At 41.9% G+C, this 25000-nt stretch overlaps 1 protein-coding gene across 3 annotated transcripts in view; it reads right to left on the bottom strand.

Moving 5' to 3' along the window:
* The window catches only part of LOC123513414 (plasma membrane calcium-transporting ATPase 4-like), a 57186-nt gene that overhangs the window by 8748 nt on the left and 23438 nt on the right, over positions 1 to 25000 (bottom strand). For all 3 annotated transcript variants that reach the window (XR_006677332.1, XM_045270580.1, XM_045270579.1), the window contains exons 10-20: positions 24500 to 24648; positions 23304 to 23639; positions 22137 to 22299; positions 21093 to 21194; positions 19492 to 19671; positions 18088 to 18282; positions 14402 to 14608; positions 13183 to 13381; positions 11149 to 11360; positions 10275 to 10423; positions 8721 to 8853 (exon numbers count right to left, since the gene is read on the bottom strand). Coding sequence is in view for 2 of the 3 variants with exons in the window: in XM_045270580.1 (XP_045126515.1) it covers positions 8721 to 8853; positions 10275 to 10423; positions 11149 to 11360; positions 13183 to 13381; positions 14402 to 14608; positions 18088 to 18282; positions 19492 to 19671; positions 21093 to 21194; positions 22137 to 22299; positions 23304 to 23639; positions 24500 to 24648 (2025 nt within the window). In the remaining variant the exon portion in view is untranslated. The remainder of the gene's footprint in view (positions 1 to 8720; positions 8854 to 10274; positions 10424 to 11148; positions 11361 to 13182; positions 13382 to 14401; positions 14609 to 18087; positions 18283 to 19491; positions 19672 to 21092; positions 21195 to 22136; positions 22300 to 23303; positions 23640 to 24499; positions 24649 to 25000) is intronic.

Genomic DNA, 25000 nt, shown 5'->3' with positions numbered 1-25000 from the left:
GGAGTGATATCGGGATTTTAGAACTCAACGATTACTTGAGGACAAGAACCCAGATATTGTGGGTCTTACTGAAACAAAACTGAGAGAGGAGAAGACCTGATGATGGTTGGAGAAGGAAATATAATGTTTGGAAAAGAAATAGAGTAGGTAAGATGGGAGGAGGAGTGATGTTGCTGGTTAAAAAGATATAAAGGTGGATCAAGTGAAAGAAGGTATGGGAAAGGCAGAAGTGCTAAAGATCAGAGCAGAAACTAATGAAGGAAAAAGAGGCACTACATAGTGGTGTACGTACCACCTAAGACAAATGCATGGTCAGTACAGGAATATGAAGAAATGATAAGTGATACAGGAACATGTCTGGAAGAAATGTTGGGTGGCTGTGAACGAACTATAATGATGGGAGATTTTAATTGTAAAGAGGTGTGTTGGGAGGACTGGTCAATGGAAGGATCAGAGACAACATGGGGAAATACACTATTGACACTGGCAATGGAAAATGTGTTAACTCAGTGGGTCAAAGAAGATACTAGGTTTGGAGGAGAGGAGCATCGTCAAGACTGGACTTGGTCTTTAGTACAGAGCCAATGGTCATTGAGGAGATGAGGGTGGAGTGCCCTTTAGCAAAGAGTGATCATGCAGTTTTGGAGTTCAAGGTGATAGATGAAGAGAAATCTAGAAGAAATGAAGAATATAAAGTGGGAAGATGGAATTATGCCAAGACAGATTTTGGAAACCTAAAGAAATTCTTTCAAGAGACAAATTGGATGAAATTCAAGAGTGCTAAGGAGCAAATGAAAAGTGGAAGGAATTTATAAAAATATACAAAGAAGGTGAGAAAAATTTGTACCAATAAGACAACATAGAGAAGTTGGAAAGCAGGACTGGTTTAACGATAGATGTGAAAAGGCTAGAACAAGAAAAGAGGATGCATGGAAGAGGTGGAGAAGGAAAAGACGGATTAAGCAGTGGGAAAGTTACAAAAGAGCAAGAAATGAATATGTGTTGATTAGAAGAGAAGAAAGAAAGAAACAAGAAAAGGATATAATTGATAAATGTAAAGACCAACCAAGGCTTTTTACAGACATGTGAACAACAACATCAAAAATAGAGAAAGTATTGAAAGTTTAGAAGTAAATGGAGTATGCAGTGAAGATCCCAGGAAATGGCAGAGGCTATGAATGGATGCTTTCGGAAGGTATTCACAAAGGAGACTGCTTTTGACAAACCACTGGTAATGGAACAGAAAGGGATTATGAAGGAGTTTCAAGTAACTGTGGAGGAGATCAAGAATATGATGGGGAGTTTAGAAGTGAGAAAAGCTGTGGGACCTGATGGGGTATCAGGATGGATTTTAAGAGAATGCAGGAGCAACTGGCAGAAAAAGTTTGTGAAGTAATTGATGCCTCATTAAGGGAAGGTGTAGTGCCCCAAGACTGGAAAAGAGCTAACATTGTCCCAATCTATAAATCAGGTAACAAGAGAGACCCATTGAACTATAGACCAGTGTCACTTACAAGTGTGGTAGCTAAGATGTGTGAGAGGGTGGTGAAGAATAGATGGACAGACTTCTTGGAGAAAAATGACATACTTTGTGAGTGTCAATTTGGTTTTAGAAAAGGGCGTTCATGCACGACAAACCTGATATGTTACTATTCGAGGGTGATAGATGTAATACAGGAAAGAGATGGTTGGGCTGATGGAATATATCTGGATTTAAAAAGGCCTTTGATAAGGTACCACACGGAGACTGATCTGGAAACTTGAAATGGTAGGAGGAGTGCATGGCAGTTTACTAAAATGGATGGAAGACTTTTGGTAGGAAGAGAAATGAGAACAATAATTAAGGACAGACCATCAGAATGGGGCTTGGTGGAGAGTGGAGTTCCACAGGGATCAGTGTTGGCACCAGTAATGTTTGCAGTCTACATAAATGACATGGTGGATGGGGTGTCCAGTTATGTGAGCCTATTTGCAGACGATGCAAAATTGTTAAGAAAAGTGAGATGTGACAAAGATTGCGAACTACTCCAGGAAGACTTGGACAGAATATGGAAATGGAGCTGTACATGGCAAATGGAGTTCAACACGACAAAATGCAAGAAAATAGAGTTTGGCAAGAGTGAAAGAAGAATCAGGAGTATGTACAAGATAGGAAATGAAGACATAAAACCAGTCATGAAGAAAAAGACCTTGGGGTGACAATTACCAATGACCTATCGCCAGAGAGACATATAAACAAAATAATTGGAGAAGTATTGAACTTATTGAGGAACATAAGAGTGGCGTTCGTATATTTAGATGAAGAAATGATGAAGAAAATAATTACTGCAATGATAAGACCAAGGCTTGAATATGCAACAATACAGTGGGCTCCGAACTTAAAGAAACACATAAGGAAACTAGAGAAAGTACAGAGGGCTGCAACAAAAATGGTGCCTGACTTAAGAGATTTGACTTATGAAGACAGACTGAACAGAATGCAACTTCCGACCCTGGAAAACAGAAGAGAAAGGGGAGACCTGATAGCAATATACAGAGTGATGATTGGCATGGAAAAATGGATAGGGAAGATCTGTGTATGTGGAATGAAAGAATGTCGAGAGGGCATGGGAAAAAACTAAAATGGCCACTTATAGGAGAGATGTGAAAAAATATAGCTTCCCTCATAGAAGGGTGGAAGCATGGAATAGTTTAGACGTGGAAGTGGTCAACGCAAGGAATATTCATGATTTTAAGAAAAAGCTGGACATTAGTAGATATGGAGACGGGACAGTACGAGCATAGCTCCTTTCCCGTATGTTACAATTAGGTAAATACACACACACACACACACACACGGTGATTGTTCTGGCCGTATTAAGGTGACGATAACAAAAATGGCGTCTAAACAAACTAGAGACTTTGAAGGTTTTATTACTACGCCAAAAGGACTGGAGAAACTTGATATGGATGCAAGAATCCAGGCACTGGAAAGTAAGTTCCTAAACATTTTGTCAATAGAAGAAAAACTGGATAGAGTTCTAGCCGAGAATGATTAGTTCAAAAAAGAGATCTATTTGTTAACGTTAGCGAATAAAGAGCTATTGAAGGAAAAGTAGAGATGGAGAAAGAAAACCAACAACTAAGGAAACAATGTGAAGAGATGAAGGCTAAACTCATGGAAATGGAGATAAAAATATCCAAAGGATACTTGAGGAAGGAGGAATGCCTTAATCTAATTGATACCAGGATGAAAGAAGTGAACCATGAACATCAGGAGGTACAAAGGTCGTTTAGGGAGATAGTATTGTATTGTTGCATATTCAAGCCTCGGTCTTATCATTGCAGTAATTATTTTCTTCATCATTTCTTCATCTAAATATACGAACGCCACTCTTATGTTCCTCAATAAGTTCAATACTTCTCCAATTATTTTGTTTATATGTCTCTCTGGCGATAGGTCATTGGTAATTGTCAAAGGTCTTTTCTTCATGACTGGTTTTATGTCTTCATTTCCTATCTTGTACATACTCCTGATTCTTCTTTCACTCTTGCCAAACTCTAATTTCTTGCATTTTGTCGTGTTGAACTCCATTTGCCATGTACAGCTCCATTTCCATATTCTGTCCAAGTCTTCCTGGAGTAGTTCGCAATCTTTGTCACATCTCACTTTTCTTAACAATTTTGCATCGTCTGCAAATAGGCTCACATAACTGGACACCCCATCCACCATGTCATTTATGTAGACATGAACATTACTGGTGCCAACACTCATCCCTGTGGAACTCCACTCTCCACCAAGCCCGATTCTGATGGTCTGTCCTTAATTATTGTTCTGATTTCTCTTCCTACCAAAAAGTCTTCCATCCATTTTAGTAAACTGCCATGCACTCCTCCTACCATTTTAAGTTTCCAGATCAGTCTCCGGTGTGGTACCTTATCAAAGGCCTTTTTTAAATCCAGATATATTCCATCAGCCCAACCATCTCTTTCCTGTATTACATCTATCACCCTCGAATAGTAACATATCAGGTTTGTCGTGCATGAACTTTTCTAAAACCAAATTGACACTCACAAAGTGTCATTTTTCTCCAAGAAGTCTGTCCATCTATTCTTCACCACCCTCTCACACATCTTAGCTACCACACTTGTAAGTGACACTGGTCTATAGTTCAATGGGTCTCTCTTGTTACCTGATTTATAAATTGGGACAATGTTAGCTCTTTTCCAGTCTTGGGGCACTACACCTTCCCTTAATGAGGCATCAATTACTTCACAAACTTTTTTTGCCAGTTGCTCCCTGCATTCTCTTAAAATCCATCCTGATACCCCATCAGGTCCCACAGCTTTTCTCACTTCTAGACTCCCTGAAGGAATGATGAAGAAGATATTATGTACCTTAATAAGACCCCAGTTAGAATATGCAGCATGTGTCTGGTCACCGCATATGAAGTAAAATGTGAAGAAGGTGGAAAGGGTACAAAGGCTGGCAACAAGGATGGTACCAAGACTCAGGGAGTTAGACTATGAGGAAAGACTGAGGAAGCTGGGGCTGACCACATTAGAAGAGAGAAGAACAAGAGGAGGCATGATAACTATGTATAAATTGGTGAACAAGATTGACATACTGGACAGAGAGTTGATAAAGGTGACCACAAGCAATCATCTCCGAGGACATGGAAAAAAGCTAATAAAAGACATGTCTAAATGACGTGAGAAAATACAGTTTCCCGCATCGTAGCATTGATAAGTGGAATAAACTGAGCAGTGATGTCGTTGATGCGGTGTGTGTCAATCAGATGAAAGAGAGATATGACAGGAATGGACAAGGAGACAGGTCACAGAGAGCTTAGCTCGGGCCCTGTAATACACAAATAGGTAAATACAAATAGGTAAATACACACACAACAAAGAGTGTATGTAACTGCAAGGAGATATTGACAAGATCTGGGAGTGGAGCCAAAAGTGGAAATTAGAATTTAATGCCAAGAAATGCCATGTGATGGAAATGGGTCAAAGTGATAGAAGACCAACGTGAAAATACAAAATTGGAGAAGAGATTATAACGAAGAGAAAGGAAGAGAAAAACCTAGGAGTGGTTATAATATACATCCTGATCTCAGAAAGACACATAAATAGGTTATTTACTTCAACATATGACACTAACAAATATTGAGGCAGCGTTTAGTTGCATGGATAAGACTTTGATGAAAACGATCATCACCACTATGACAAGATTTAAGATTTGAGTATGAGCAGTGGTGTGGTTACCAGACATGCAAAAGGACATCAGGAAACTAGAAAAAATTCCAAGGACAGCTACAACGATGGTGCCAAAATAAAGGACCTTACCTATGAAGACAGAATGAAGAAAATGTGACTACCAACTTTGAAGGATAGACAGGAGAGAGAAGATCTAATAATAATGTATAAGATAGTAAACTGTATGGACAAGACCTGGTACCACTGACTGAAGATAGAGAGACAGATGAGAGGACACTCTAAGATCTTGAAAAATCAATGTTTGAGGCACATTACAAAGTTTAGTTTTCCACATAAGATGGTGGACATTAGGAACCACTTGAGTGAAGAGATTGTAATAGCAGAAAATGTGCATATATTCAAGGAAAAGTTTGACAAAAAATATATATGGAGACACGTCACTTCCAGCCCTGCTCGAACTCTGTAATATACAACTAGGTAAACACACACACACACACACACACACACACACACACACACACACACACACACACACACACACATATACACACACACACACACACTCTTACAGTACAGTGACAGCTACAGTGACTTGGTGAGTGAAGAAACGTTCATTAAATGGTTTACGAGTCAAGCATTTCTTCTTATTTAGGTTTAGCGGGTTTATTTCAGCCAGTCATCCTTATTTAGTAGTTTAGCGATCTTGCACTGGCTTTATTTATCATATGTAGGGTGTGTGTGAGTGTGTGTATTTGTATATCACTATGGGGTTAAAGTGTGGTGTGGTGTGGTTAATGCTTCTGTGGTAAATATTAGTTTTTTATGATTCAACTAACAATTTTACATATATATATGACTTTTCTATTTGTTTTCTTTTCAACAGATCTTAAATCCTTCAATACTGGGACACATTTTTACCTTGAGATTTGTGTACAGGGAGGCAGAGGCATAGTGGATAAGGTGGTGAGAGTGGGATCATGCAGACGTCCACACATGGGTTCGAATCCCACCACTACCGCCTTGAAACTCTGCCATTTGTCGAGTGGTTTAAAGTTACCTACATGTCACCATGATACCCAGGTTCTAGGTGGTTTCACCAAAGATGCACTTGGGTGGTGATATGGGCCCTAATATGGGTACCAATATAAATAAAATTGCCTGCACCACTAATGGGAGGAAGTTGAACAGCACTTCCCATACTCTTTAACTAGACCTACAGGAATTATAAGCCACAAAAAAGTACCTTACACCATTTTACTGACATTAGGAAGGGTCTATGGAGGTCAAACAATTAATGGTCACGGTCTTCGCTGTTTTAATCCCCACATGAGTTTCTGAAGCTGTATAAAATCACCAAATAGAAAGCAGAATGAACATAGAAACATGTCATGGTACTGAAGGGGTTAAAACACCAAAATTTGTGCTAACAATGAAAAATTACTAAAAAAGCACTTAGTTTTTCCAGTTACAATTTAGTATCACATTTTTATTTATTTTTCTTTTCTTTTTCAGGTAAGGGGAAAACTGGCCAAGGACAACAAAAACAAACATAAAGGTTCACTTACCAAACAAAAAATACCCACTTTATGTGTACAGTATGTGTGTGTTTGTTTTGTCCTCACATCCAGAACAAACTCACAAAACTCAAAGGTCTTTTCAACTAGTGTGGTGAAGTGTGGTTGGTAGAATGATAAAAGTAAGACTGTAGCAAATGTGACGTTACTGTGGTAGTTTTGATATATATAAAAAAAAAAAAAAAAAAAAAAAAAAAAAAACTAACTTAGCAATCAGTATAAAGTTTGGTGTGGTAGTGGTGGTAGTGGTGTGGTATTCAGGATCTCTATAATGCAAGGAACTAGTGTGGTGGTGTGGCAATGTGTGGTACTGTGGTAGCAATCTTCCTTAAATGTGGCTGTGAGTGTAGTTGCCAGATTATGCTAAAAACTAGTGTGGCAGTGTGATAATCTTAACTACACTGTGGTTGGGAGTGTAGTTGCCAGACTATGCTAAAAACTAGTGTGGTAGTGGTGTGGTCTTACAATCTGGTCGCGGGTGGTGTAGCGGAAGGGAACAGGAAAGAGAGGGCCGTCCAGTTCGCCTGTCACCACCTGCCGGGCACATGTGTGTTTGTGAGGTCACTGTGTGTGTGTGTGTGTGTGTGTGTGTGTGTGTGTGTGTGTGTGTGTGTGTGTGTGTGTGTGTGTGTGTGTGTGTGTGTGTGTGTGTGTGTGTGTGTGTGTGTGTGTGTGTGTGTGTAATTCACTGTTTGATCTGCTGCAGTCTCTGACGAGACAGCCAGACGTTACCCACGGAACGAGCTCAGAGCTCATTATTTCCGATCTTCGGATAGGCCTGAGACCAGGCACACAACACACACCGGGACAACAAGGTCACAACTCCTCGATTTACATCCCGTACCTACTCACTGCTAGGTGAACAGGGGCTACGTGAAAGGAGACACACCCAAATATCTCCACCCGGCTGGGGAATCGAACCCCGGTCCTCTGGCTTGTGAAGCCAGCGCTCTAACCACTGAGCTACCGGGTGTGTGTGTGTGTGTGTGTGTGTGTGTGTGTGTGTGTGTGTGTGTGTGTGTGTGTGTGTGTGAAGGGAAGGGAAGGGAAGGGAAGGGAAGGGAAGGGAAGGGAAGGGAAGGGAGGGAAGAAGGGAAGGAGAAAGAAGAGAAGGAGAGAGGAGGAAAAGAAATAAGGAAGAAGAGAAAGAAAATGACAAGAGAAAAAGAAAGGAAGAAAGGAGACAGGATAAAAAGAAAGAAGGAAGAAAGGAGATAGAAAAAAAGAAAGGTAGGAAGGAGACAGTTGAAAAGGAAAGAAGGAATAATGAAAAAAAGAAAACAAAAAAAGAAGGAAAGGGATGAATGTAAAAAGGAGAGAGAGAGACAGAAGAAAGGAAAAAAAAAGACAAATGTTTACAAGAATAACAAGAAAATTTCTCTATCACAAAATCTCTTAAAAATAACAAAACAATCAAATTAAACCAATGATGGAGTTAGGGAGTCCAATCAACAAATCTATCAACTCAAAGCTTTCCTTCCAACTTACACAAGGAAGTAAATTTGAGTCCATACATTTGGCTTACTTTTGGTTTATTTTCTTATTCTTGTTTGTGTGTGTGTGTGTGTGTGTGTGTGTGTGTGTGTGTGTTTAGAGGTGCATCACAAAGACACCAGGTTAAACAGAAGACACCAAATAGTGAATTACGACGGTTTAACAGGAAACATTTAATTAAACCACCACCACCTGCTGCACTGGGGGAGAAAAAACACACAAACGCACACAAACACACAAAACTTTAACCAGCACTTCACGCACAAACACACAAACAAAACCCTGGATTATAAGCTATTTACACACACACACACACACAGACAACTTAACACACGTAGAAACACAGAAACACTTCCTAATGAAAATATATACAAGGGAGGGGAGGGAGAGGGCAAAAACACACCAAAACACATCAGGAGGAGGCAAAGGAGGCACAGGGGCACTGCTAACCTGAGTCTGTAGGTCAGTAATGCTTTGAACCCAGAAGACATGTGCATTTCGTTTCTTCTTTATGAACGAAGTCTCCAGCGGGTCCCGAGAGACTGTGTGCTCCTCGCCCTGCGCTGGCTGCACTGATGAGGACCTAGGGAGTCAAGCCAGGGTAGGTCAGGTCAGGTCAGAGAGGGGTGGCAGAAAGTGTTATCTTGCCTCCACCTCTTGAATGCCTCCTGTTGTGATACTGTGATCCTGCCAGAACCTCAGGGCACACACAGCACCCTTGGATAAGTGGTGGTGCTACTGCAATGCTGTTTACAGGGTGCTGTCTTGTACTACAGCATGAACGCACAGAAACGCACACATACACGCACATACATACACAGCACAACATATCAATCATTCCTTTATACCACACACACACACACACACACACACACACACACACACACACACACACACACACACACACACACACACACACACACACACACACACACACACACACACACACACACACACACACACACACACACACACACACACACACAAGGCAATAATTAAAGAGTATCAGAGTATAATAATAAAATCTAAACAAGCTTCAATTTCTCAAGCCACAAGTAAGCCACACACAAGCCATTAATGCTGCCCCTCCCTCCTGTCACAAGCACTGGGAGGTGCAAGCACTCAACACCACACATGCAGCACATCACGACACCTGCCACTCAGCATCACAAGTAGCAGCAGCAGCAGCAGCAGTAGTAGTAGTAGTAGTTGTCATTCTTCACTACAGGCAAGGCTTAGGTTTCTGGTTTGCTGTTGAAAAGGTTATATTAAAAACCCCCAATTTTCTTTCTCTTTGCATGGTTGCCTCTAGAAATCATGGAGTTCCAGCCCCCACTATCTTTACTAACTGTGTAAATTAATTTGTGGTAAAGAAATGCTAAACTACCTTCACTATACCTGTATTTAGCTCTCTCACTCTTCCACTTCTTTCAATAGCTTGCTCTCCTACTCTCTCTCTCTCTCATCCTCCCATCCTTCTAGAACTCATATAAAGCTATCTTACTCCCCTGCATTCCACATATTCTCCTCCCACTTTCCTCCTTCACAACACTCTCACATCCTTATTCCTCCCATACTAAGCTCTTCCACCAATATTCTCCAACTACAAAGCTCTACTGTTCTCCTTTACATCCCAAAAATTGCTCTCCCACTCTTATTCATCGTAGTAAGATTGCTCCCACCTTTCCTGCCTTGCTACCCCAGAGAACCAGCTCCCCACAGTCCCACAGCCACATCTCCCCCCCAACCTTACAACCTCATTTCCCATGGCCCCACAACCCCACAGCTTCACCTCCCAAGGCCCCCAGTCCCACAGCTCACCTCCAGCTCCCAACAGCCCCATAGCCTCATCTCCAGCCCCCACAGCCTGACAACTAGCCTAACACAGCCCCACATCCAGCCCCCACACAGCCCAACAGCTTCACCCATGACCCCCACAACCAAATAGCCTCACTTCCAGGCTCCTACAGCCTCACAGCTTCACCTCCAGCCCCACAGCCTCACCTCCCATGGCTTGGAATGAAGGCAAACACAGTGGTAAGGAGCTGGCCCCACAGAAGGGTCATGACACCAAAGAACACAGACCACAGCCACTGGTCCAGGGTGAGTGGTGCTGTATTGAACGCGTAGCCTCCAAACTGCACGATGATTACCTGAAGAAGGCACAGGAGGGGAATAATGTAGGTGGGAAGAAAGATTGGAAGATGAAAGGAAGAAAGGATGGGTGGGTGATGATGGAGGGAGAAAAGGAAGTTTGGGAAGTATTGGAGGGAAAAAGGAAGGATTGGGTAATGATGGGAGAAAAGAATGGACGGAATAGAGGAAGTATTGGAGAGAAAAAGAACGGAAGGAAATATTGGAGGGAAAAGGAAGGATGGGTAAAGAAGGGAGAAAAGAATGCAGGAGATAATGAAGGTGAAAAAAGAAGGAAAGTTGGAAGGTGATGAAAGGAAAAAGAAAGGGTGGGAGATGGAGGGAGAAAAGATGAAAAGATAGGAGATATTAGGGGGAGAAAGAAAGGCTGAAGATGATGAAGAAAGATAGGAGTGTGATAATGAAGGAGTATAGTTTGATTAGATACCTGAAGAAACAAAGTAATCACTATTAATTTGCACTCTCTCTATTACAAGACAAAAAACTCTCTTTCTCTCTCTTACATGAAATAAAATCTAGCTCTCTCTTCTCTATTCAAGACAAGCAAGCAAGCAAGCAATCTCTCTCTCTCTCTCTCTCTCTCTCTCTCTCTCTCCTCCACTAGTTAAAGATGATGAGGGAGGAAGAGAGTAAGAGATTTAAAAAACACAAAACTAAACTTCAAACTTCAAAAACAAAACACAAACTTCCGAGCTGCCACCACCGCCTCACCGCCACCACCAACCTGCGCCACGAAGGTCACCACCCAGATGCAGTAGAAGAGAGGGTTGCCGGTGATGCCCTCAAAGATGTTGTGTTCCCCGTGGATCTTCCTGGCGTTGACCTCATTGAAGAGCGTCATCATCACGAAGGTGTTGAAGATGAGGGTGAAGTGCTGCGACGGAGGCTCCCCGCGCTCCCTGTACAGCCCGTCGTCTATGTCCAGCATGATGTGGCCTGCAGGAGGGTTAGTAGGTGGATTAACCCTTTCACTGCGACACAAAGCAATTACCAGCACCATGAGCAATGCGTGTAGTCTTTATAAGGAAGTAGAAGAAGGTTGGTCGAGAAAAAGAATACTTAATTTTTTCTTCCCAGTTCAAAGATCAGATATGGCTGTAGAACAAGTAAAAATATTCGTGATTGGCAATTAACAGAAGGGGGCTAGGTTAGGTTTAAGTTAGGTTACAATAAGGTTAAGTAAGATTAGATTAAGGTTATAATAAAAAAAAATGACTACCATATTTTACGGCTTGCAAGACGCTGCATCTTGGAAGACGCATCCTAATATTTAAAAGAAATTTTAAGAAAAAAAAGTCATTCTCATACAAGAACGCATTCACCATATACCCGACCATTAAACACAAAAACACCAGAAGCAAGGAGTCTGCAAGACACTATTGTTTCACCACTCATTACAAATTTGCCGGACCACTCACCACAAATTTAAAACTATGTAAATAAAAACACCATAGGTAAATACATATATACAGTGAAACAGTCCATCTCTTCTTGTTTTAATGGCGGGCGACGGCATGTTTTGGACCTGTTGTTTACATTACGGAATCACTTGTCCGATCGCCGAAACCGAACACGTCAGTGCTGCAGTTTGTATTTATTTCATTTTGCAGTCGTGCTTCACAGGCTTTATCAATGTGAATACAATTCACAAGTGGACTTTTGACTCTTGCTTGAATGAGTAAGCCACTTGGATGTTCTATTAATAAAGGTATAAAGGCACCTGGCATGATGTGTGTGCGTTTGTGTGCATGTAAGTGTGTGTTGCAATGAGCGGCTCGTTTTCTCCACACGCTGAGTAGGCTGCAGGAAGGATTATGGTATTGTAAATTCTTGTAACACCTAAGTACTGAGTTTACATAATATAAAAGGCTAAATTAAATGGTACTTAAGCTAACATCATAATGTAATGACTCAACATACAAATCCAGGTCGCTATCTGTCAAGTGTCCAAGCTCACTTGAGGTTGGATGCTGCCTTACAATACATTCATCTTGGAAGACGCACTAGTATTTTTCAGGGTATTTTTAGGAAAAAAAGTGCGTCTTGTAAGCCGTAAAATACAGTAATAAAATTCTCTTGTAATGGAGATAAAAACTGAAAGATGGACAAACAGAGAGAGAGAGAGAGAGAGAGAGAGAGAGAGAGAGAGAGAGAGAGAGAGAGAGAGAGAGAGAGAGAGAGAGAGAGAGAGAGAATAATGAGGATGGAATTGAAATATTGTTTGGAGAATGTATTTGTAATGGATATAAAGATAGCTAGTCTTTTGTGAGTGTGAGTGTGTGTAATTCACCTCGGTCGCCTGCTGGTCACCCAGCCAGTCTTCCCCATTACGGAGCGAGCTCAGAGCTCATAGACCGATCTTCAGTAGGACTGAGACCACAACACACGCCACACACTGAGAAAGCGAGGCCACAACCCCTCGAGTTACATCCCGTACCTAATTACTGCTAGGTGAACACACCCCACACATTAAAAGGCTTGCCCATTTGCCTCACCACCCCGGGACTCGAACCCGGCCCTCTCAATTGTGAGTCGAGCGTGCTAATCACTACATTACGCGGTGTGTGTGTGTGTGTGTGTGTGTGTGTGTGTGTATTCAACTCCTCTTCCTTACCACACAACAGACATACATTCCTACTCCTCCATCTCACCACACACAAACACCACCACATCCTCACCCTACAATACATACTCTTATCACCTCCTCCTCTTCCTTGCCACACCAAACACACTCCCACAATCCTCCACATCACCTTACCATAGAACAGGAGGAGGAAGATCATGAGCACCATAAAGGCAGCCTGTCCGATGATGTTCCTGAGCATGATGGCTGACACAAGGGGCATGGTCCTCCCGTAGGGCTGGCGGTGCAGGAGGGCCAGGGAAGGCGCTTCAGTGGCCAGGGCAAGGGAGGCTAAAGTGTCCATTATCAAGTTCACCCATAGCATCTGAACGGTCTGTTGGAGGAGATGAGGTTAGTTAGGTTAGGTTGACTTGGATTGACTTAGTTTAGGTATAGGTTAGGTTAGGTTAAATTAATTAGATTAGATTAGATTAGGTTAGGCTGCGATAGGTTAGGTTACTGTGTCAGCGGTTCAAGTTGCAACCTTCTGTTAAAGTGCGCAGTGAACACATCTAAACTTTAAATGTTACACATTCAACATGCTCTCGCCTATCTCAAAATTGTGAACGCCTGCATCCCTGGGATAAATGTGTGATTATGTGGTAGCAGCACCACCTCAGAGACTCAAGGTCATGTCTAGTTGCCAGGTGTCTAGTTTCCTGCTAATTTCCCACCCTCACCTTTATTGCAGTGTGTAGACAAGAGCCATCTAAGTTTTCCTCTGAAGGACAAACATGACCAAAACCACCGTTAGCAAGACAGAGAGGACCGTATCATCACACTAAAGCAAGCAGGAGTGAAAACCAATGAGATTTTTGGTCATATTGGTCGCCACATGGCAACTGTTCTCCGTGTCCTAGCTGCCAGTAAACGAATGAGCCACCCTAGTGAAGATGGTGTTCCCAAGCCCAAATTGTGCATTCAAGCTGTCACTGATGTCCATGGTAACCATACCAAGTATTAGATGTTAATAAGGAATAAATGTAGTAAATTTTCTATTCATTATCCATCATACTTTCCGTGCGTGTTGAGAATATTTGGATCGACGTTAGTGTGGGTCACAACTTCAAACCGCCGTCACTGTAGTTAATCATTCTCACGTCCTTCATCCTTCATTAGACATCTGGCCAATCCCTCTCTCCCTTCCTTCCTTGTCCTTTCTTCCACTTCCTTCCTAATCTAGTCACTCACTCCCTCTTCCCTCCACCCTCTCATCCTTCCACATCCCTACTGACACTAAGAGAAGACTGCAAACCTACCCACTTACTTAATCAATCCTTCCTTCCACATCCTTCCAAACACAACCACTCACTCCTCCCTTCCACCTCCTCCTGCCGCCCATCACCTAACACACCTTGAGGGGCGAGTCGCTGATGATGCACACACTAACAAATGCCACCGTCACCGCCACCACGTTGACAGTGAGCTGGAACTGAAGGAACTTGGCGATGGAGTCATACACATTTCTGCCCCACATCACCGCCTTCACGATGGAGCTAAAGTTGTCATCTGTCAGTACAATGTCGCACGCTTCTTTGGCTACGTCTGTGCCGGTGATGCCCTGTGTGGGGATTAGGTTAGGTTAGGTTAGGTTAGATTAGATTATATTAGGTTAGGTTATCTTATCTTATCTTAATTTAGATTAGGTTAGGTTTGGGTAGGCTACTGTTTGGTTTAGTTTAGTAGGTGAGCTGTAAAATCTCTCTAGTGCACCATTCTTCAAGCTTTTTATCATCATGACCCAAGTTGATAATCACTTCCTTCACGACACAGTAAGTAGATTCCAGTGTACTGCTGACCCTCAGTAACTTGACTATATGAATCTCAACCCTCCACACACACGAAAAAGAAAAAAGATGGTGCAAGATTTATTTACTTAATTTTGGGGTATTTAAAATTTTGGGATTAAAATTCTCTCCAAAACCTTCAAACCTTAGATTACCAGACGGTGTAGGTTACTTATTGATAATCAAATACCTTTCCCACCAGGAAGCCATTTTTAAGTGTCTTGTGTGGTTACGTCATAACCTAACTCACGCCCTACACAATACGAGGCCAGGTGTAAGAAATAACATCCTTACAGGCATCAATTGACGAGGATTAAAATCAGAAACTTTAAGAAGAGAAGACAAGAAACAGACATACAAACATTTCATTGGGAGACAGCTAGACCATGAATCCTCACCTCATGTTATCTCTCCCTCCAAGACACACCATACCTCACTGCCACTTCTCCACTATCTCTCTACATCATAAGACTGTTATTATCTTTCCAAACACTTGTTTCTTCTCACTACCTTCATCATCACAACTACACATCACACAACTCTCAGAATAACACTGTTACAAAAGATTATGTTGAGAGAGCGGTATAAAGCTGGACCAGCTGAGTAATAAATACTTCACTACCATCATCTCACTTCAACACACTAATGACGGCTCAGAGTGTCCAGTTCAGTTGTAAAACAGCAGATTGCCATGACACTGCTGATGGCACCTTCCCAACCCTCACCCAGTGAATATTTTCTACAGAAGCAGGGATCTGATGTGTTATCATCCTATCATTCCCCAGGAAGTCACCATTGAATAAACAATCATGTGTGAAAATTTCATGTCAATCAGATGAATACAAATAGCAAAACAAAGACAAAATTATGAAAATTCATTAACCCTTATGTTCCGGTGATTAAACTATTTTCCAGTATCCCATGACGGATAAAAATGGTAAACCTAGAAATTGTCAGAAGACTGTTTGAATACTAATAATTTTCTCTTTGGTATTCTGAATACAATGATGTACTTTCTAGCTCGATGTGACCTCTAAAAGTTTAGTTATTGCCTTATCAAGGATTCCTCCTCCGCCCGCTGTGTGATCCGTCAAGCAGAAACAGCTCGGTGAGCGATGACACCGCGCGCGCACACACACACACACACACACACACACACACACACACACACACACACACACACACACACACACACACTCTCTCTCTCATCTTGGAAGAGAAATTGTACACTTCCAATGTGAGAGAGAGAGAGAGAGAGAGAGAGAGAGAGAGAGAGAGAGAGAGAGAGAGAGAGAGAGAGAGAGAGAGTATTCTTTCACCCCTTTTCATATGAAGTTTCAAGCAAATAACATGTAGGTATCATCTCTCTCTCTCTCTCTCTCTCTCTCTCTCTCTCTCTCACACACACACACACACACACACACACTCTCTCTCTCTCTCTTACACACACACACACGCCTGTATGCCCCAACCTGTTCGGTTTGATCTCTCTCTCTCAGAAGAATTACCTTCTACCATTTTATTATAATCAAAGATAATGAAAAAATTAACATGAAAGAATGGTAACATTTTATTCACTTTGCTGAACAAATTTAGCGTAAGTGTCCCTTCGCTCTTATCAGGGTGCTTTCGACACGGCGGGTCGCTGAGGTTGCCAAGTGTCACCCTCAGAATGGGATAATAGCTTAGTTACCCCTAAATATACAGAGCTAGTGGCAACACTATGCGTGGAAAGAGAAGCCAGATACTTCCACTTGCCATCTGACTCGAGAAACCGCGTGGGGCTCAAACATGAGGCGCGAAAATTCTTGATTACGGGAACGATCACTGTCGCTACGGACGCACTGACGCAATTGTTCATATACGATCGCCGGAATATAAGGGTTAAGAGTGAATATTTCAGTGGTTTTTTAAATTTGTATAAACTCTGATCGACTTTTGTTTGTTATCATTTTAAATTACAAATAAACTACAATTTTTAGTTAAAATAAACTTTTGATGTCAATAGAAAACAAAATACAGGAGGGTAAAAAAAAGGGAGCAGTTTAACTTGGACTTAAGTCCCTAGGTCGGTCAGTCTGACTTATCACGAAATCCGAGTTATTGGGGTCCGAGTTATCAAGGTTCAACAGTACCTTTATACCTCTGATGTGGAAACCGATTCACACTCACACATACACAACTTATTTTGATCTCATGACACAGCAAGTCTATTCTAGTGTACCTTTATACCTCTGATATGGAAACCAGTTCACAAACACACATACACCACTTATTCCATTAATCATTCACAAATCTGTTTATGACATGGCAACACTGAATGAAGCTTATCACCAAGTTTTGAGTCCCAATCTGTAAAGTACCGTGATAGAGTGACGGCGCAGGGACGACAAAAGAAGGCCTGAAGATTGTGTGTGGAGGTTGTGTTAGGTTAGACTAGACTAGATTAGGTTAAGTTAGGTTAGATTAATAAATGGAGTTTAGATGATCTGGTAATGGCGTGTGGTGTAAGAGATGTGAAGGAGAGAGAGGAGGCTAGTGGGTGGACCAAATAAGGGCATCTTTATGGTTCTGAAGATTACCAAGATTACTATATTTTTAACAGCAGAAGCACTCTTCAAGATGCAGCAAACTGTCTCTGTGAACTGAGAAATATGCTGGTGCAAGAGAGAGCAAAGCATTACAGAATATAGGTTAATAGTAAAATGTGCATTTTTTCAAGGGTGTTTTCATAGTTCTAGTGACATATTAACAAGATTTCCACAATACTGTATGTTTTTCATGGTTTTTGGGGCAGGTTAAGATTTCAACATACTACAAACTTTCAAGGGGTTTTCATTGTTCAAGAGATAAAATAACATTTCTATATTATGATCTGCTACAATATTCTTCAAAACACAAACCATCTCTGCCCTTGGAGAGAAAAAAGGCGTGGAGATAGCAAAACATTACAGAACATACACCCATCACACACCAAACCACATCACAAAATACTTCCAGAATGCCACAAGACACCTTACAACACAAAACATGCCACACCACCACATAATACCCCACAACATAACAGAACAGCCCCAAAACACCACAAATCATCCCACACCACAGAACACCCCAAAATTTTCATCCCACAACATCCCAAAACACAATAGAACATCCCACAACACCACAAATCACCTCTAAACACCATAGAACATCCCACACCACCATGTAACACACCCAAAACACCCTGCAACATTCCAGAACACACACTCACCATTGCAAACCCGACATCAGCCATTTTGAGAGCTGGTGCATCATTAGTGCCATCACCAGTCACTGCCACCACCTGCCTCATGTCCCCGGCGTGAGAGTTAATGATGCCCTTCACCAGCACATACTTGTCTTGAGGGGAGGAGCGAGCAAGGACCCTCAGTCTTGGCCACACCTTGTCTATGAGATCCTGGGACACCTGTAGGGGAAGGGGTGGATTTAATGGTGAAGGTTGTACAGTGAAGACTCAATATTTGAATGTCTCTGAAGTCGAACTTTTCTATACTCAAATGTGAAAATGACTTAGTACTAAAGAAAATATCTGGTACTCGAATGTTTTGATAGCAGTAATACTGGTAACACCAAAGCTAAAATACTGGTATTCCAGTATACTGGATACTGGTGCACATCCCAAGCCATGGTCGTGAAAACACCACCATTCTCCTGTGTTCGGTCTGTAGTTTTCATTTAGAAACTTACAATGGCACCAAAGAGGCTTATTAGTGGTGAAGGTAAGGAATCTACTGAGAGAGCAAGTGTTAGTGAGCCACATCCATCCTCTAGTGGGTTCACAAGAATCACACCACAAGAAAAGTTACCAGACATTTTCATGGATGGTGACTCGCCTCTGACAAATAACCTCCCTCCTCCTCCCCACCCTTCTCCCCTCCTCTTCTACATTATCCATCACCAGCCCTCACTTATAGTAGGTATAAATCAAAATTACAAAAAAATATTTAGTGAAATTTTTGTAAACTTAAGGTTTTGCTAAGGTTACAACAAATTACCTGATTTACAGGTCTAGATAATCAAACTTTTGATACTCAATCAGCCACTTGGAACTAATCAAGTTTAAGTATTGAGTCTCTACTGTAGTTAGTTTTGGGGTGAAGAGTGAGGGCATGAGGGTGAGGTTTGTTGGATGAAGAGTGAGAGGTGGAGTTTGAAGTGTGTGTGAGTGGTGAAGTTTGACATTTAAAAGTTTTTGTGTTGGGTAAAGTATAAAGTTTGCTATTTGTGTGATGGGTAAGTGGTGCTGGGAAGCTTTTTAAAGTATGTGTGTTAGCTGAGCAGTGAAGTTTGAAGTTTCTTTGTTGAATGCAGTATAAAGCTTTTTTTATGTTTTTGTGTTGGGTGTAGTGTGAAGTTTGCTGTTTGTGTGTGTTGGATGAGGAGTGACTCGAGTGAGGAGTGAAGTCTGAGTGCAGGGGAGGATTTTTAAGTTCCTGCATTGGGTGAAGGATGAAATCTGAAGTTACTACAATGGGTGAGGCATAAATTATTGAAGCTTATGTATTGAATGAAGTATAAAGTTTTCCCTTAACCACTAACCACACACCCACAGCAACAAACACTCAAACACACCCCATCAACCCCCCATCACTGCATCACCCCATCACAGCCTCACCTCCCCATTCTCATCCTTCACCATTGTGTTGAACTGCCGACTGTCCATCACCAGGCCATCATCCTTGGGCCGCAGAATGCCACACTTGGACGCAATGGCCCGGGCTGTGTTCACATTGTCTCCCGTCACCATGCGGACTGTCACCCCAGCCCTCTGGCACAGCTCAATAGCCTTGGGGACCTGTGGGGGTGGAACGGTCAGGGAGGGTGGTGGGGGTGGTCAATGCACTAATGGTTATAATGGTACCTTTTTTTCATGTCTTGTGGAAAATTGTTGTTTGTTTGTTTTAAAATAGAAAGAAACTAAATATTATGATGTAGGAAAGAAACAGGAAGGTTTACAAGCAGATACAATACAATTTCTCATGTCTTGCTATAGAAAATTGTTGTTCTTTGAGTGTTTGGGTGAGAAAAACACTAAATGTTACAAAGAGAGAGAGAGAGAGAGAGAGAGAGAGAGAGAGAGAGAGAGAGAGAGAGAGAGAGAGAGAGAGAGAGAGAGAGAGAGAGAGAGAGAGAGGTTTATTTTTTTCATGTTATAGCCTTTAGCGCCCGTACGCATACTTGAAGAATACATGTGGGAAGCGCTGTTCAGCTTTCGCCCATTAGTGTCACAGGCAATTTCATTTATAGTGGTACCCATATTAGCGCCCATATTGCCATCCAAGTGTATTCTTTGTGTCACCACCTAGAATCTGGGTATCATGGTGACATGTAGATAACTTTAAACCACCCAACAAATGGCACAGCTTGAAAGTGGTATATGGTGGGATTCAAACTTATGCATGGACATCTGCCCAATTCCACACTCACCACCTTATCCACTACGCCACCGCCTCTGTACTAATGGTTGATATAAATGGTACCTTTTTTCATGTCTTGTAGAAAATTGTTGTCCGGGTGTTTTGAATTGAAAGAAACTAAATATTATGAAGTAGGAAAGAAACAAGAAGGTTTAGAGCTTAGAAGCAGCTACAATATAATTTTCCATGTTTTGCAATAGAAAATTGTTGTTGCTCGAGTGTTTAAACTAAAAGAAACTAAATAATACGATATGATGTAAGAAAGAAATAATGAGGTTTAGAAGGAGCTACAATACAATTTTTCATGTCTTGCTATGGAATATTGTTGTTTGAGTGAGAGATACTAAATACTATGATTCAGGAGACAAATAGGAAGGTTTTGAAGGGGTTTAACACACTAATGGTTGTAAGAATGGTACTTTTCACAAAATAGTTAAAAATACAGGATAAATACAAAATATTATCGAAAGACTTGGGGAAAACAAAAAACAGTGAAAAAACTGGAATATCAGAGAATAAAACTAGAAAATACACAAAAATAGAGAAAAACTGTAAAAAAACAAGAAAAAGGTAAAAAAACAAAATCAAGAAAAAACTGGAAAAATTGTGATCTAAGAGAAAAAAAAACATGAAAAAATCAAGAAAAAACTGGAAAACCACACACACACACACAAAAAAAAAATAAATAAAAAAAAAAAAAATAAATAAATAAATAAATAAATAAATAAAAAAAAAAAAAATAACTGGCCCACTCTGTGACAGCCACTGCCCCCCCAGCCCCCCTCCTGCCATGCCCTACCTCTGGCCTAACAGGGTCCTCCACACCCACCACAGCTATCAGGGTGAGGCTGGTCACTATCTCCTCCTCCTTGTCCCAGTCTGGCTCCTCCGTGATGGATGTCTGGAAGGAGCAACACAAGTACACCTTAGAAACACAATTGTTACGGAAAACTTTAGAAATTAGTGGTATATTAGGTTAGGTTAGGTTTGTTTTGGTTAGGCTGAACAGAAAAAGTCATGAGGAAGAATAAAAATGGAAGAAAAAATACACAAAAATTTTGACACTGCCATACCAATAAAAGAAGACAAAAATATACACTTTGGAAAAATAAAAGCCACACACAAACACACAAAATCACAAGGAAGAAAAGAAATGAGAGAGAGAGAGAGAGAGAGAGAGAGAGAGAGAGAGAGAGAGAGAGAGAGAGAGAGAGAGAGAGAGAGAGAGAGAGAGAGAAACATGTACAATACTACCACACCAATAAACACAAAAAAACATACTTGCAAAAAATAAACCACTCACGCGCACACACACACACACACACACACACACACACACACACACACACACACACACACACACACACAGTTTGAGTGAGGAAGTGGTGTCAGCAACGAGTGTGCATAGTTTTAAAGAAAAATTGGATAAGTGTAGATATGGAGACGGGGCCACACGAGCATAAAGCCCAGGCCATGTAAAACTACAACTAGATAAATACACACACACCGCATAGTGTAGTGGTTAGCATGCTCGGCGCACAACCGAGAGGGTCCGTGTTCAAATCCCTGAAAGCAGCGAGGCAAATGGGCAAGCCTCTTAATGTGTAGCCCCTGTTCACCTAATACCCAGTAGGTACGGGATGTAACTCAAGGGGTTGTGGCCTTGCTTTCCCAGTGCGAGAAGTGTTTTGTGGTCTCAGTCCTACACGAAGATCGGCCTCCGAGCTCTGAGCTCGCTCTGTAATGGGAAGGGCCAGCTGGGTGACCAGCAGACGACCATGGTGGTGAATTACACACACACACACACACACACACACACACACACACACACACACACACACACCTGGTTCACACTGGCGTCAAAGGGTACAAAGTCACGGTAAGCCAGGCCAATGGTTCTCAGGCCGTCAGACGCAAGCTTCTCAATGATGTCTAACTCAAGCTCCCTCTGGTCCTCCTCTGACAGCTTCTCTGCGTCACCCTTCTCGTTCAGCACATAGCCACACCTGGGCAGAGAGAGAGAGAGAGAGAGAGAGAGAGAGAGAGAGAGAGAGAGAGAGAGAGAGAGAGAGAGAGAGAGAGAGAGAGAGAGAGAAGTAGAGGTAAGGGAGACAAAAGAAGGAAGGGAAGAGAAGTAGAGGTAAGGGAGACAAAAGAAGGAAGGGAAGGGAAGGGAAGGGAAGGGAAGGGAAGGGAAGGGGAAGGAGAGGGATAGGCAGATGGAGAGGTGAAGTGACAGGGAAGTTTGTGAAAGGAGAGAAGAGAGCAGAGGAAACGAAGAGAGATGGGAAAAAAAGAGGAAGGGAAGGGAAGGGAAGGGGAGAGAAGAGAAAAGAGCAGAACAGAGCAGAGAAGAGCAGAGAAGAGAAGAGAGAAGAGAAGAGAAGAGAAGGAGAAGAGAGGTGAAGTGATAAGTTAGTGAAAGAAGAGAAGGGAGAGGAAAAAAAAAGGGAATGGAAAAAGGGAAAGATAAATGAAAAGAAAAGGGAGAGGAAGAGGTAAATTAGGATATAAATGAAGAGGAAAGTGAAAAGACAAGTTAGAGAAGAGAAGGAAGAGAGAAATGAGGGCAAACAAGGAAAGGGAGAGGGAAGGAAGAGGAAAGAGAAGAGGGAAGGAAGTGACGAGAGAATTTAGTAAGGTAAAATGAAAAATTATATAAACACTTGAGCAACACTAATAACATTAACACAGCAACACAACAACACACTTGCTACACCAACACTACATCACCAAACCAAACACAACACCATTATTACAACACCAATATTCACTTCATCCTGACCTAACACCAGTAATCACCAAAACACCAACGCCAACACCAGCCTTAAATACACCAACATAAGCAATCACCAAACACAACACCAATACCAATACAACACCAAAACCTAACACAGCAAACCACCAAACACCATTACACCAATACTCACAACCTAACCTAACATAAGCAATCACCAAACGCAAACACAACACCCTAATCAAACACCAACACCATTACACCAATACTCACTTCCTCACCACCATTTCAGAGGCTCCCTTGGTGAAGAGCCTGAACCCGCCAACACCAAGAGGCACCACCGTTGACATGGACTTCCGCGCTGAATTAAACGTGTACACCTTAATGAACTTCTCCTCCGGGTTGTTCTTCCTCACCGTCACGTAATTACGGCCCATATCAGTGACAAAGCCAAGTAATGCACACTCCGTCTTGTTCCCGAGCTGTTTGGGGAGCTCTCCGGGGGTGTCTGACTGGACGATCTTGGAGGTGTAGTTGGTGTTGATGCTAATACCCAGGACAAGAAGGTCTGCGGTGTTCTGTGGCAGTGACTCGTACTTTGGCAGGGATCTGTGGAGTAGGAGGTGTTTTGGTGAGGTTTGAGTGTGACTGATGTGGTAGTAAGTGTGGTGTGATAATGGTAGTGTATGGTGAGGTTATGGTGTGATGTGATAATGTGAAGATCTGACTACAACTGGTTGTCACAGCTTTTATTGTTCATTTAGTATTTTGCGGATGTAATGTTGTTTCAAGTATGTTTGCTGCTGAAAATTTGTATTAACCTGCATCCCATTATCTATTAGACCTTCACTAGACTTGCTTCACTATTAGGCAGGGATATGAACTGAAGCTAAGGGGAAAATATGCGGCAAAAGTGGCAAAACGTCAATAATGTGGCTTTAGAATAGTAAAACAAACGCCAACCAAACCAACCTACCCTAACCTAACCTAACTCCCTCCCAGCAAAAATCCTGGATCCGTCCCTGTAACGGCAAGGTGTGATGTGATAATGGCAGTGTGGAGTCATTTGATGGTGGGATATCAGCCAAGGTGTCATCATACAAGCCAGTATGTGCTGAAACAAAGCCACGGTCATCATACAAGGCCAAGGCGTCATGAAATACAGCCACACACAATATGCTAACCTTATCTTTCGACTCTGAACCCGGAAAAGTAAATCATTTACTTAGTTTGCCTGTGATTTAGTCGAAAGGTAGGACAGGTAGAAGGCAAGAGAGGCGAAGTATTATGGGTCTAGATAAGTGAAGCAGAGAAGGGAACCAATGAAGTGAAATAGAGTGAAGCAGATGAGCAAACACTGAAAAAAAAGAAAACAACAAACGAGAACTAAAATCACTAAAAAATGTAAAAACAGATGGACAAATGCACCAACTAACACCAACTATACACTTCCACAACACCGCCATTACCTGTGCGTGACCCCGGCGATGTGCGCAGCCACCACTGTCATGCGGTTGGTGGTCAGAGTTCCTGTCTTGTCACTGCATATCGTTGTGGCGTTCCCCATGGTCTCACACGCGTCCAAGTGCCTCACCAGATTGTTGTCCTTCATCATTTTCTGCAACACAGCACCATTTTAACCTGTAACCTCCTTTCCTTGGCGTTAGAGAGTTCACGTGGTCCTTCTAGGCGTGTGCCCTCCTCAGTTCCCGCCAGTCGCCATCACGGTTCAGGCATGCGCAGTTTTAAGGTAAGCGTGTTCATTATTTTCACTTCTTTATGTTGCTTATCCATTGGTTTTATTTAATTAATTTGTTTAAGTTTTTGGTTGGAAAAAATAGATGTGGAATAAAAAGTAGATATTGATGTAAGTTTTTGTTAGAAAGATGTACCGTTGGAAAGTCTTATTGGTTCACGTATGTGCTGCTGCTGTCAATGCTACTACCAGGCTACTACTACTACTACTACTA

The sequence above is a fragment of the Portunus trituberculatus genome, chromosome 36, assembly GCF_017591435.1.
Source record: "Portunus trituberculatus isolate SZX2019 chromosome 36, ASM1759143v1, whole genome shotgun sequence".
Taxonomy (NCBI): Eukaryota; Metazoa; Arthropoda; class Malacostraca; order Decapoda; family Portunidae; genus Portunus; species Portunus trituberculatus.
Note: the sequence above shows the minus strand (reverse complement) of the source record. Positions and strands in the feature narration are given on the sequence as shown.